This window comes from Ornithorhynchus anatinus, chromosome 3, assembly GCF_004115215.2.
Source record: "Ornithorhynchus anatinus isolate Pmale09 chromosome 3, mOrnAna1.pri.v4, whole genome shotgun sequence".
Classification (NCBI taxonomy): domain Eukaryota; kingdom Metazoa; phylum Chordata; class Mammalia; order Monotremata; family Ornithorhynchidae; genus Ornithorhynchus; species Ornithorhynchus anatinus.
In genome coordinates this window covers 73,240,276-73,254,951 of record NC_041730.1, presented here as the reverse complement: position 1 = coordinate 73,254,951, position 14,676 = coordinate 73,240,276, and the positions used below count along the sequence as shown (strand labels likewise).

The following is a 14,676-nucleotide window of genomic DNA, read 5'->3' as shown; positions in this document are numbered from 1 at the left end:
GAGGTAACTAAAGTGCAGAGGAGTTAAGTGACTTGTCCAAGGCCACAGAGCAGACAAATGAAGGAGCCAGGATTAGAACTCAGGCCTTTTTGACTCCTGAGCCCACACTCTCTCCATTAGGCTACACTGCTTTTCCATCAGATAAGCAGATAGAAATACTCAGTGAACAAAGAGTAATCAGCAACAGCTTAATCTCCGAGTCTTTAGCAGTGTTTATTAAGACAGTGCAATATGTCACTACTAGTTCTTGGAAAAGGAGTACCAATTTATCTCCATAAAGTTTGTGAATTCCAGAAAAATCCTTGAAAGTTGGAAACTTTTGATTAAAATCAACTTATTTGCTGACAGGCAACTCTTTCCTGGTACGATATAGTGAAAAAAAGTCTATGAGCTCCAGAAGTCCACATTCTTTCATTGGAGTTCATTCATTAGTTTGTCCAGATTCTGGACCTCCCTCGATCACTGGAGCTTTCCTGCTACTTCTACTGACACATTCATATTGGTCCAAAGCCTCAGTGCCTTCACTGTAGAGCTGAAACAAGCCATTAATGCTTGTCTTTTATGTGAGATCTGTGTCAAAATATCCCGTGCTTCAGAAAGTTGGCTCTGTCAGGGGCCAGCAGAAAATTTGGACAAGATGGTCATTGATTAAATTATTGACATTAGTCTGGGAGGACTTTCAGCAGGAAACAAGCCAATATAATTTTCTGTGTTTAAACCTCGTTTAAGTGTCTTTCATTGCACAACTGATTCTTCTCACTTTCTCTTTCTTTCCTCCTTGATCCAAGTCCCATCCTTGGGTCTCCAATTTTCATCTGAGTCCTCTTTCTCCCATTGATGAGTGCAGCATCAGGCTTCTGATGATGTGCAGGGCAGATCACCTCTTTTGGGATATGGTTGGCTCCAGCACCACTGTCCTTCCCCCAAAGGCTGGGAACAGACCGGGCAGCACCCAAGTCCAGTAGAATCAAGGCCTTTCCAAGGTTTTCTAATCCCTCTGTAATGTGGAGAAGAGCAAGGGGAACTTAGTGCAAGGCACAATGGTGATGACGAAGCAGCATGGCCTAGTGGAGCCCGGGCCCGGGAGTCAGAAGGTCATGACTTCTAATCCCGGCTCTGCTACTTGTCTGTTGTATGACCTTGGGCAAGTCACTTCACTGCTCTGTGCTTCAGCTACCTCATCTATAAAGTGGAGATTGAGACTGTGAGCCCCATATGGGACAGGGATTTTGTCCAACCCGATTTGCTGTATCCACCCCAGTGCTTAGTACAGTGTCTGACACATAGTAAGTGCTTAGCAAATACCATAAAAATAATAATAATCATCATCATTGTCATCCAGGGAACCCCAAGCCACAGTCCCCCAACTGCAAATCTATTTTCCCTCCCAGGGATGTCCTGGGTAAATGGAATAATGGAAGCAATGCACCCCACTCCCAAGTCCCCAGAACTCATTGAATCATAATGGTGGTATTTGTTAAGCACTTATTATATGTTGTCTATGCGCCTGGATCAGTTCCCTTTGGACATTTGATAGTCACTTATGTACATATTTGTAAATTATTTATATAATTGTCTGTCTCCCTTTCTAGACTGGAAAAGCAGCATGGCTCAGTGGAAAAAGCCCAGGCTTGGGAGTCAGAGGTCATGGGTTCTAATCCCGGCTCCACCTCTTGTCAGCTGTGTGACCCTGGGCAAGTCACTTAACTTCTCTGTGCCTCAGTTCCCTCATCTGTGAAATGGGGATGAAAACTGTGAGCGACAACCTAATTACCTTGTATCTACCCGAATGCTTAGAACAGTGCTTGACACATAGTAAGCGCTTAACAAATACCAACATTATTATTATTATTATTAATAAACTCAATGTGGGCAGGAGATATATCTACCAACTCTGTTGCACTGTATTCTCCCAAGCACTCAGTAACTCTCCCAAGCCCTCAGTAACTCTCCCAAGCACTTAGCACAGTGACCTGCGCACAAAGAGACTGATTATCTAGCACTATTTTAAACTCTGGGGTAGATAAAAGATCATCAGGTCAGACACAGTCTCTGTCCTTCATAAAATTCATAGTCTAAGTATGAGGGAGAACAGGTATCGAATCCCCATTTCACAGATGAGAAAACTGAAGCACAGAGAAGTTAAGCGATTTGCCCAAGGTTGCACAGCAAGCAAGCAGCGAAGCCAGGATTAGAATTGAACCCAGGTCCTCTGACTCTTGGGTCTGGGCCTGTTCCACTAGGCCACACTGAAGAGGACTCTTTTATGCAAAGCCTCCAATCACTCCTAATTGGATCTGAACTGATTCCATTGTATCCATCCCAGTGCTTACTACAGTGCATGACACATAATGCTATTATTATTATTATCATTATTATTATCATTCCAGGAATACCTTGGCATTGATCTCCGTAGGCCCTATTCTGTTTTGTGTCTGATATTGATTTCTGCTGTACTCTTTATGATTTTACCTTCCTGTTTGTGGTGTTTTATGTTTATCTGTATGTTTAGGGGTTTGTATCTGCCTTTTTCTCCCTAACTCTTGAGATCAGGCACTGCATCCTGCTCTTCTTTTGTAACTCTCTTTTGCCCATTGTCAGACAGTGCTCTGTCCACAGTGAATCCTTTGCTCGAGTTGTAGCCATCTCAATTATTAGAAATGAAGTTAGAAGTCAACTGGAGATACAGCCCTTGGGGTTTTTTTATGGTATCTGTTAAACATGTATTATGTACCTGGCATTGTACTAAGCTCTGAGGTAGATACAGACTTATCAGGTTGGACATAGTCCCTGTCCCAATGGGGCTCACAGTCTTATTCCCCTTTTACAAATGAAGAAACTGAGGCACAGAGAAGTTAAGTGACTTGCCTGAAGTCACACAGCAGAGCAAGTGGCAGAGCAAGGATTTGAACCCAGGACCTTCTGACCCCCAGGCCCATGATCTATCCACTCGGCCATGCTGCTATTCATTGTTTAGGGATGACATTGGTAAGTGGCTAGTACTTACCCAATTTATAGATGAGAAAAACTGGGCCCATAGAAGATAGCCCCTTGCACCATCGAATTTTGATGAAATTGCGACCACACCAAAAAGCCCATAGCTCTTTATTCTAAGTTTCTTCCTCTTCTGCTTGTTCTAGACACATTAGATATAGTACAGACTTTGAAGAAAGATGATGGAAGTGAGTGGGTTAAGACTTTCTAAAAGGTTTTATTTCCACTATGAGACTTATCAGATGGGGCAACTTTTCCACCTGGACCCAGGAATTAATCAGTGGTATTTATTGAGTGCTTACTATGGGCCACACACTATGCCTGAGCACTTAGGAGAGTACAGTACAACAGAGTTGATAGATCTGTTCCAGCCCCATGAGAAGCTTATAGTCTAGAGGAATCCAGCTGAGGATGGTCTGGTGAGGACTCTATTCACAGCCACTAGTAACTAGACTGGGAGCTCCCTGTGAGCAGGAATGTGTCTGTTTGTTGTTATATTGTACACCTCTAAGCACTTAGTACAGTGCTTTGCATACAATAAGTGCTCAGTAAATATGACTCAATGAATTAATAGGCACACCTTTTGTTCTTTGATCATTTGGGAGCCTGGCTGGGCTTAGATTTTTCTCATGTTCAGTCATCCTGATGTGTCTGTTTTGGATCTGTTTTGAAAAAAATTTAAAAAAAAATCCCATCCTGATTTTGAAAGTGCTGAAGGGGGTGTGTGAGAATGGGTTTTGTAAATTCTCAAGGGCAAGCACCATGTCTCCTGTTTCCTTTGGAAGGCTCCTTGGGGCTCAGAGTTCTGCATACTGCTTCCTGCCCTCTGTGAGCACTCAATCAGCCTGTTGACTTACAGGCTGATGGTTTAGAATGGGACTTGCATAGGGAGAAGCCATTATTTTACTCTTTTCCTTATTAAAAACACCCAGAGGCTAAAAAACTAATGTAATATCCCATAAATAAACAAATTAAAATGGAAGATTGACCAAGAATTTGGGTTGGGATGTGGAGAGAATTGGCTAATCAACCCTCACAGCAGTTGGATGAGAAACTTATTAACCCTTTAAGTGCAGTGACCAACCACAGGGAAGTGGCTATTACGTTGTGTTATTGAGCAGCCCTCATTTCCCAAAGTGAATTTTTCATTCATATTATGGAGAAGAGAAAGTTTAGGGAAAGTTTTCTGATTTGCTTCTTCACCTCTCTCCCACCCAGAGCCGACAGACCTTACCCTAAGGAAAGGAGATCTGTATCTATTTGTGGAGCTATTTCCGCGGTTAGGTGTAAGTACAAAGCAAAGGGAAAGAGGGGGAGGTAGAATACTGTGTTGGGTTAAGAATTTAGGAAGTCTTCCAAAATGGCTCCCCCAATCGATTTCACCAGCCGCAACCTCTCACCTGCCTTTCAATCCCATCTCTACATGACTAACTTTCTGGTACCTCAAACAGCAAAACTCTTCCTTCCTTCTAAACCACCTCCTCCACTTAACTTTCCATTATGATTGACACATATTCACCTCCTTGGCATTTTTTTCATTCCTCATTTTCCAGATCCTCCCTTCTTCTCCACTCTAATGGCCACCTTCTTTGTTGGAGCTCTTATCACCTCACAAGTGTATTTATTACTGTAATGATCTCCTTCTTGGCCTCCCTGCCTCCATCCTCTCCCCTCTTCAGTCTATCCTACATAAAGCTGCCCAGGTCATCTTCCTATCTGTACCAAACCACATCTCTCCCCACTTTCAAAATCCTCCTAAAAAGCTGCCTCTTCTAGGAGGCATTCCATTATTAGCCCCCACCTTCTGGTTCCTGTCATTCCAAGCCCTCCTTAGCACTCATGTAGATATATATTTGTGTTTGTGTATATATACATAAATATATATGTGTGTGTGTATATATATATGTATATACATTCCAGTGTATGTATATTTATCATTATCTACCTTCCCATTTATACATCTATTTTCATCTATCTCAAACTAATGGCCTTTTTTTAATCAATTCTATCTACTTCTTATTATTTATTCCTATTATATGTTTGTAATATGTGCCTGCCTGTCTCCCTCATGAGGCCAAAATGGGTTAGATGGTAGAACCTTGCCTTGTACTTCTGCTGTATATTCCCAAGTCCTTGGTATAGTGTTCTGCACACAAGAGCTCAGTAAGTACTGATGATGGTGATAATGATAATGATGGTGGCGTTGATAGTGCATGAAATCATCAGGCCAACCCACCAGTCCCCTAGTTCTGTCTGTCTGTGATGGAGTCATGCACAATTAGACATGTTCGACCTGAAAGACAATACTCTGTTGTTTGTGCAGAAAAGCATTCCTCTCCCCCTTATTCTTTGTCTACTCAAAGTTGGCAAGGGTGGGAATCTGGCAGAGTGGAAGACTTTTGTCTGGAAATCTCCTCTTGATTTGGCAGGACTGGCATTGAAAGAAGAATTCTGTTGGCACTTTTTGTGGAGTTGAATCGGGGCCCATGTTTGGGGGACAAATATGTTGCCCTTACACTCTAGTTAATTCCTTCCTAAAATGTGTGTGTGCTGTTGTTCAGACTGTAAGCTCATTGTGGGCAGAAATATCACTGTTTGCTGTTGTGTTGTAATTTCCCAAGTGCTTAGTACAGTATTTAAACAATAAATACAATGGAAGGAATGAATGATTCTAGTGTTGTGACCAAATGCAAATCACCCCTGCAGTAACTGATTAATGAAAACCTCGAGGGGGTGACTAGTAGACTTTCTTAAGTAAAAGTCATTACTTTAAAGAATTGTTCTATCAGGATTATCTGGATGAGGTTGACATCTATATCCAAAAGTGCAGAGTGTGGCCAAGAAGCCACATTTCTCATTTCTTTTCTCTCTCTTTGTTGTTCTTGGGGGTGGTGGTGGTGCAGAGTGAAATGGATGAGAACCAGATCCAGATGGCTGGGGATGATGTGGATTTGCCAGAAGACCTTCAGAAAATGGTGGATGAAGATCAAGGAGAAGAAGAAGACAAGGATTCCATTCTAGGACAGTTACAGAATCTCCAGAACATGGACATGAACACACTCAAAGAAAAAGCCCAGGCCACCTTCACTGAGATTAAGCAGACTGCTGAGCAAAAATGTTCTATGATGTAAGAGAGAGAGAGAGAGAGAGGTTGGGGTGGGAGGGGAGGAAGAGATGTGAATTGGAGAATTTGCGGGTTCCCTAAGGCTACCAGCTGAAGGAAAGTCAAAGGCAAATGACAGGATTCTATTTTTTGATTGTCCAAAGTATCATGCATGTAAAACTAGTGCAGAGAGAGTCATGTCACAGTGTTAACCCCTAGAAGTAAGTAGATGAAAGTAGTAGAATTGTCTACCCCACCCTATAGCTCACCTAGCATGCTGTTAACCTCAGTAAATTTTAAATCATAAAACATATGTTAAATTTCAACTCTGAAAGGGTCAGATAAATCATATCTCCTCAATAGTCTTTGATTAATGAAAGACATCCCATACTGCTCCCCCAGACCAGCATAACCCTTCAACCCCATAATACTGGGTGTCAGCATTATTTGATTAGCCAATCAATCATTAGCATTTATGGAGCACCTTCTCTTTGCAGAGCACTTGAAGAAGTACAATAGAATTAGCAGACATGATCTCTGCCCTCAAGGAACATACAATCTAGACAGGGGAGTTTTAGTAGATTAGATACAGGGACATTTTCCTTAATTACAAGTCTTTGGTGTTTTATTTGCCTGGATAATTTCAACAATGTGGACCTGACCCATCTTACATGTTCATTATTTAAAAAAAAAAACAATAAAAGCAGAAAAGGTGGTAAAATAACACTTACACCAAAGGCATCTTTGTGTGTATGTGTGTGTGTATGCCTGTATGTGTGAGTGTGTATTCGTGTATGTGTGTGTATTGATGTGTGTGTGTAGGGTGGTCCACGAGTGTCAGTTCAACTCCAGTATTATGATGATCATCCTTAACCTGAAATCACATCCATGAAGGAGACAGGAGTAACCCAAGTATTAAAGATAACTAGATCCTGAGGCAGCCTTTCTCTGGGATTTCCAATACAGATTTCACCCATGAGTGCATGGAGCGAGCGTGGGTTCGGAAGATGATTTTTCATTGGGAAATTATATATCTGGCCTGAATCTGTAGAAACAGGCCGATCTCACCTTGGATGTTCCTTGCAGACAGCATCGACTTTCTGAGTGTTGCCTGCTGCTTATCTCATCTTCAGGCCAAATTTTACGCTCTGCTACCAGACACCCCCCTGATTGCTGAGAGATTTATATGCTTTTGCACCACCTCCTAGCCATGACTCTCCACTTTGCTAACATCCAGAAGGATCTCAGGACGACAGAGCCCCAGAGTCCGGACGGACACGTGGCAAACACAAGCTGGGAGGATCAGGAGGCTTCCAGCATGCCAAGGTGGAAACCTGTTGAATAGGGGCCTCCCTCCGGCACTTAGTAGACTCAGTTTCCCAACAAAGCATCCTGCCCATATAGACTATTTAGACCATATGGCCTATTTCTTTATAGCCTTTCTGGGCGGAATCGATAGAATAAGAACAATTCGATCATCACCTATGGCTAACCGACAATGAATCGGACCTTGTTTGTGCCATGAAAGTGCAGCTGAAATTTCTGAAATTAATTTTGCCCTCACAGCAGACATGGCCTTTGTGCCATTTTGTTTGTGATTTTTCTTTCCTTTTTTGTCTTTTAATGGTATTTGTTAAGTGCTTACTATGTGCCCAGCTCTGCATTAAGCACTGGTGAAGATACAGGCTAATCAGGTTGGCCACGATCTCTGTCCCACATAGGGACATAGCCTTAATCTCCATTTGACAAATGAGGTAACTGAGGCACTGAGAAGTTAAGTGAGTTGTCCAAGGTCACACAGCAGAGAAGTGGCAGAGCTGGGATTAGAACCCATGACCTTCTGACTCCCAGGCCTGTGCTCTATCCCCTGTGCTTCTCTCCATGCTGCTGTCTCAGTGCTGCTTCATTGCATGAATGAGCAGTGAATGGGTTCAGAAAGAGAACCATGTTCTACCACTTTACAGAATTTCCAGAGAACTTTCATAATCCAAATTATCCAGCCACCTAGGCCAAGAGCTCCTGAGAATTTGCTGCCATAGTTTAGAGCAGGAGCTTGCTGTGGATAAGCAAGACACAGGCTGATGCTTTTCAGTTCCTTCACTACAGTGCCACTGTTTACCATATGGGAAGAGAATTCTGGGAGGGGATCCTTGATTCTGACCCAAGAACAGAGCAGAAAAATATTCTGAATCATGGAGGTCTGAACTATTGCTGTTCGTGTGGCACTAGGCAGGTGCTACAGAAACCTAGGATTGATTTTTAAGAGAAGACAACAGAAATGATTGTCCTGAGAAGATAAAGATGAGGCCAGTCTGGATCCCCAGATTCCCCAGTCATTGGGCTGCTTTGTTTCAGAATGGTATGGGCGTGAAAGTTGACCTCACGGATGATCCAGGGTCACCATGTCCCTTGAGTCTACTGAAAGGCAGCAATCTGACCCTTGAGTAAATCCCAGTGAATCTCCCGAGGTCACCTGAAGGTCAGATTACTGTCCCTGAGTGACCCTCAAACTCCCTGCAGTCACATTAACACTAAGCAGCATATTTACTGCCCCAGCTAAACCTCTAAAAGTCCATATCACTTCATTTTCTCAATATTTGCAGTCTGGGTCATGGAGATTTTGACTGCAGTGATTGTTCTCTAGAACTTGCATTTAATGGGATTTCATTGGGCAGAAACACAGACCCACAAGATCCTGGAGACCCCACTTGACAGAGGGTGAGATGCACATGGAAACTGAGACTGGAGTCAATGAATCAATGTCATATTTATTGAGTACTTACTGTGTGCAGGGCACTGTACTAAGTGCTTGGGAGAGTACAATATAACAATATAACAAACACATTCCCTGCCTACGAGAGTCCCAGGGCTCTATTTCTGCTCTGTAGGCATCCTGTTGCTTAGCCCTGAGCAAGTCACTTTATCACTCTGTCTTCACCCATCTCCCTCAGAGGGACGCATTTAGAGGAATGATCTTAAGGTACTTTAAGATAATAATAATAATAATAATAATAATGTTGGTATTTGTTAAGCGCTTACTATGTGCAGAGCACTGTTCTAAGCGCTGGGGTAAACACAGGGGAATCAGGTTGTCCCACGTGGGGCTCACAGTCTTAATCCCCATTTTACAGATGAGGGAACTGAGGCACAGAGAAGTTAAATGACTTGCCCAAATGCTTCCCTAAAGTAGAAACGTTATTTTAAATGTAAAATATTACCATTAGTCTTAAGCTCATGGAGAAAACAATGCCCAGAGATGCAATTAAAACCTGGAAATATGTGAAAGGATCGATTTAATAAATCTGAAACCTCGGGACTTGAGGTAACTTCCAGGTACCCCTTTAACCTATTTCAAAGACAGATGAGCACTTGAAGGCAGTAATACGTCTTTCCTAAGCCCCCCACCAGAGGCTCCTACTCTACGGTTCTTATGCAAACTTCACTCTTCTGGAGGAGGTCATTGAAAGATGTATTGGGCCTCCAGGCCTGCTCATGAGAAGACTGAATAGGTGGCTTTTTCCTCCTGTACAACTGACACATTGTGTAGCCTTGTCCTTAAACACAAATGCCGCAGGCAGTGTCTTTTTCAACAGGAATCTGAGAAAAATGCGATAAAAGAATCCCAAATGATGCTGTGCCTTCATTTTCAATTATCATCCATGAATCTGTGACATAGCTGACTGATACAATACTCATCCTATTGTGAGTGAGCCACCCGCCCACCCCATCCTGCCATGGTTTTGATGATTCAGATTGTAAACTCCTCAAGGGTAGGGCACTTCCCAGTACTGTGGACAGTGCTTTGCACAGAGCAGGCACTCAATCAACACTGTTGGTGATGTGTTGGTGGTGATGGTGCCTCCCCTCTTGAGCCTGAGAGGGAAAGGCAGGGAGAAGCCTGGTCTTTGCAGTGGGGAGAGGGGAAAGCACACTGAAATCCATGCCCAGGGAATTAGCAAGGGAGATGGCATGAGAGGGAAAAGAAAGGAAAAGATTGTTAGTATTCCATTAATGAAAGAGAGAGAAAAGACCTCAAATCAACATTAGAGTGAGAAACTATTCCTAGCAAGTGTTGCTCAGTGTATTTCACTTTGAGGAAATCAGACCACTAAAAATTAGACCAAATCATATTCATGCAGAAAAGTGAAAAAGCAAGTGCTTCTCCTGGACATTTTGGACTAGATCCAAATTGGAATAATAGATCCACTATTACCCAGTGGTAATTATATGAATAATTCCAGTCAAAAAAGCCCCACCTTTGCCTGAATTGACCAAGTAATTGAGGAAAAAGCAGGGCTTTAGTCTAAGTCACCTAGTTTGGCTGTCTACACTGCCCAAACCTGGTCCTGGCTGACCTTCCACGGTCCTGGCTGATCTTCCACTTTACAACACCTAGATCTCCAAAGGACATAGGGTGTACATAGGGTGTCTAAATTAGAGGTGAGCACAGCTGCCCCCAGCTTTTCCCACAAAGAGAATGTCCATTTTAGGATCCAGTGTTCTCTGCGATCTTTGCATTGTTTAAGACATTACATATTCATTCTTCTTTTCAGTTTGGTCACAAGGAAGAAATGCTTCAAGAACATGTGAAAGGTAACTGAAGAATAATCATTGCCAGTGCCATTTACTGTAAGTCCTTCTGACAGCCTTTAATTAAGGATAAAAAAGTATCCTAGACAAATTAAATATTTTTTCTGAAAGTTTCAGCACATTCACAGAATCAATTAATCAATCAATAGTATTTATGGAGCACTTACTGTGTGCAGAGCATCGTACTAAGCTCTTGGGAGAGGATAGTACAACAGAGGTAATAGGCACATTCCCTGCCACCAACAAACTTCTAGTTTAAAAGAGACTTTTCAGTCTAGAGGAAGCCAAGGGAGGCTATAATTGACTGCTAAACAAAGGGTTTGGGCTTGAAGGCAGTATGAAACAGCATGTTGGCATATTAAAGAACTGAAACCCCCAACTCTCAGTTTCTCAGCAGCTGATTATCCCATTTATTGTACTCTCCCAAGGACTTAGTACAGTGCTCTGTACACAGTAAGCACTTAATAAATACCATTGATTAACTGATTGATTATTTGTGCTCTTGCGTCTCTGTTCTGCACTTTTTGCTATTAACCATATCACTGGCTATTTCTTCCACTACCAGATGGTTGCAGGATGAGCAGTGGAGGGGGTATTTTACTTTGGCAAGAAGTGGAAAGGTCACTGAAATTATGGCTGAAATGAGATTTTTTGATTGTGGATTTCTATATCCTTGATCTCATCATTGGTACAGGTTATTAATAGAAAGTAGTCACCTATTACGCACTTGACAGATATCATTATCATTATTTTGGGTATTGGGTAAGAAAGTTTAATCTTTAACGGTCAAGAGCTTGAGGTCTCATGATCCAGTGACATTAGGGAGGAACAAACCCAACTTCCTTGCCCCTGTCACCTGCTTTAACCACAACATCACACCCTCGCATTTCCCTGCAGACCTTGAAAATGCCATTTCATATGTTAGAGAATAGTCAGACTCGGTGAGGATTATCAAAACATTCCAACTGCAGAAACACCTGGACGGAAGATGGAAGTTTCAGCTGAGAGCTGAGCCTGCCCTATAAAGGCAAGTTGTTTTTTTCCATTTGCCCCCCATATGAATCCAGTTTGGCCCAGGTCTTCAGACAAGAGAAATATCTTTTCCCACTCTGCTTTGTGAACTTCTGAAACTAATTTGACTGCGGGAAGGCTCCCACTGTCCTAGTTGGACATCTCAGTGATTGTTCCAAAGTCCTAGTAAAGCCCCAGTGGGCTCCAGGATCTAAATTCTGTCTCCCAAGATGTCATGGAAACAATGTTTAATTCTATCCAGGCACATTACAACATTCTCCCCTGATATCTGTCCTTTCTTTCCAAAAGATAAGACTTTCTCCCCTGCCCCTGGCCATTAAACCTCACCCCACATTTTGCTTTGGCTTGGAGTTCAGTAGTGGGGAGAGGGCGCTAAGGATTAGAATGATGATTTATCAGGAAACAACTTAGGCACCCCTCAGCCTCCAGTGCCTGGGGGGTCTGAAATTCCCCTATCAATCGATCATATTTATTGAGCACTTACTATGTGCAGAGCACTGTTAAAAGCTCTTGGGAGAGTACAGTATCGCAGAGTTGGTAGACACATTCCCAGCTCCAAGGTCCTTATGTATATATCTGTTATTTATTTATTTATATGTTTATTTATGTATGTATTTATATTAATGTCTGTCTCCCCCTCTAGACTGTGAGTTTATTGTGGGCAGGAAATGTTTCTGTTTATTGTTATATTGTATTCTTAGTACAAGCATTTAGTCCAGTGCTTTGCACACAGTATGCGCTCAATAATTACAACTGAATGAAAGGAACTTACAGTCTAGAGAAGGACCCAGGACCCCTGCTTGTAAAGCAGACATGAGGTGGCCTAATTTTTGTGAGCTAATGTGAGGTTACCTCCTCTGTTCTCCCACCAACTCTGAAATGAGCAGCTCCCGAAGCCCAGGCCTTCTGTAGTCAAACCACACAACCTGCCTTTCTGGGAACCTTAATCCTACACATTCATCTTCTTCCACCCTGAGTATTTTTCTACACTAGACATGGCAGAGTCCTGAGTGGCAGGAGTCAGAGGGAGAGTCTCTTTCTGACTTTGACAGAGCCAGCTTTAAGCTTGGGGATGCTTTGGAATTAACACGTCAAAATAAACCAGGATTTGAGAAAAGTGGGTAGTTCTTAGAATGTAAAAGAAATGAATCAGAAAGAGGCAGATCTTTAATCTTTGTACAGCCTTAATATCTTGTTCCTCACGCTGAATGATTTCCCTTTGTGCCTCAGTTTCCCTGGCAGTAAGTGGGAGCAGTCATTCTAGTGTATTATCAATGATAAGGGAGTAGTAGGAAGAGTGAAGAACGAAAGGTTAATAAGAAGCTTTGAATTCCAGACTTGAGAGGTGCTGTTAAATTCACAGAGGTATTTACTTTCTATTATTATTTTGACAATTCACATACTAGGCACTAATCCACAGTTCTCTTTTAACTCATTTATCTTTTTATATAAGGGCAATTTATTTTTCAAAAAATAAAAACAATAAACACATTTAAATATATTTAAAGCTTTTGACCCTCAAATTAAAATGGGTCATGGAGCATCTTGAAAATCTCAATGAAAGCAACTGGCGGTTAAAAGGGACTAATTAGATTCATCAGCACATATAGGATCAGCGTGTTTAGGGCTTAAAGGGTCAAAGGAGAAAGTACAATAAAAACCACCAAATAAATGCTTATAAGATTCCATTACGACATGAGGGAGAGTGGGAGTTAATATAAAGCTGCAGGAGAATTTTAACCATTGCTTTGAAAAAGAAAAACATGCTCTGGGATCTTCTGCCACTACGTGAATAAGTTTAGGGGCTTGGATTGCAATGGGTTGCTGAAATATGGTGACTGGAGGACACTGAGAGACCATTACTGCATTCAAGGAAAGCCCACATCTAAACCAGAAGCTCAGAGCTACACTCAGCTCTGATGCCAGCCCAATGGAGTGGCATGGAAACCCTACTGGGTTTTGTGTGTGTGTGTGTGTGTGCGCGCGCACGCGCAAAAAACTGGGAAGAGAGATAGGCCACCACTAGAGCAGAAGTCCATCTTCCCCAATCTTTGCTTCTCCTGCAGACCAGCAGGTTTGTTGCACAGTGCCATGGCACATAAGTGCTTAACAAATACCATTAAAAAAAAAAAAGCAGGTCCTGGGTGGAAAGTTGGGAAAAGCTTGATTTCTTTCTCCCCCATTCCCATGTCAAATGTTCAAGCCTTGGGGATTTATCTCGAAGCTGTTTGAGAGATCAGGGTGGGGATTCCCATGATGGGGCACCATGGCAATCGAGAAGAGGAGAGCCAGGTAGGGCTATTTGTCACTTGCGGCCGGCTTTTGTAGGCAGGGACTCCGGAAAGGGGTGGATTGCAAGGCACCATTTGGTTTTGGAGGAATCCAGATATCAAAAGCTGACCTAAAGTCTTTCATTTACAAGCAAAATGCCACACCCTCTTCTTGTTTTGTTCTCAGCCCTTGGGTCCTGGGCAAGAGAATCCATTCCACGCTGTCTCTCATCCCCTTTTGTAGCTCACATTTCAGTGACTCTTACAATGCTGGTCTTGAGCCCACTGACTGAAACATTTGTATTAAGTTTATGACCAGTTCCATTTTACATTTCATGGTGGTTCCCCCAGCTGGAAACTCCCATTCTCCCCACAGCTCTCCCCATATCCAAATCTCTCCTAAAATCCCCACTCCTCCAACAAGTTTTCTTCAATTAATTTTCCATTGCTCATAAACATACCTCATTCATAAATTTATGAATTTATTGACACCCTCCTTAGCAATCCTACTTTTATTTTGACCTCTCTAATTGTAAATAGTTTTACATTTGCCTCCCCTCATTGGTGGGTAAGCTTTTTCTGGTCAGGAAATATATCATCTGGTTATTCTGTACTTTCCGAGTACCTACTACAGTGCGCCTCACCAAGTGGGTGCTCCAAAAATACTGCGGCTACTATTGCTGCGTC

The 14,676-nt window shown here is 42.4% G+C and overlaps 1 protein-coding gene across 3 annotated transcripts in view; it reads left to right on the top strand.

The window, feature by feature from the left end:
• The window catches only part of CPLX4 (complexin 4), a 33,506-nt gene extending 26,679 nt beyond the window's left edge, over positions 1-6,827 (top strand). The window contains exons 2-3 of one of the 3 annotated variants that reach the window (XR_484965.3): positions 4,213-4,280; positions 5,898-6,059. Coding sequence is in view for 1 of the 3 variants with exons in the window: in XM_001511601.5 (XP_001511651.1) it covers positions 5,898-6,125 (228 nt within the window). In the remaining 2 variants the exon portion in view is untranslated. Of the gene's footprint in view, positions 1-4,212; positions 4,281-5,897 lie in introns of all 3 variants that reach the window. The other 2 variants (XR_484966.3, XM_001511601.5) reach the window with 2 other exon arrangements.
• Positions 6,828-14,676: the final 7,849 nt, after the last annotated feature.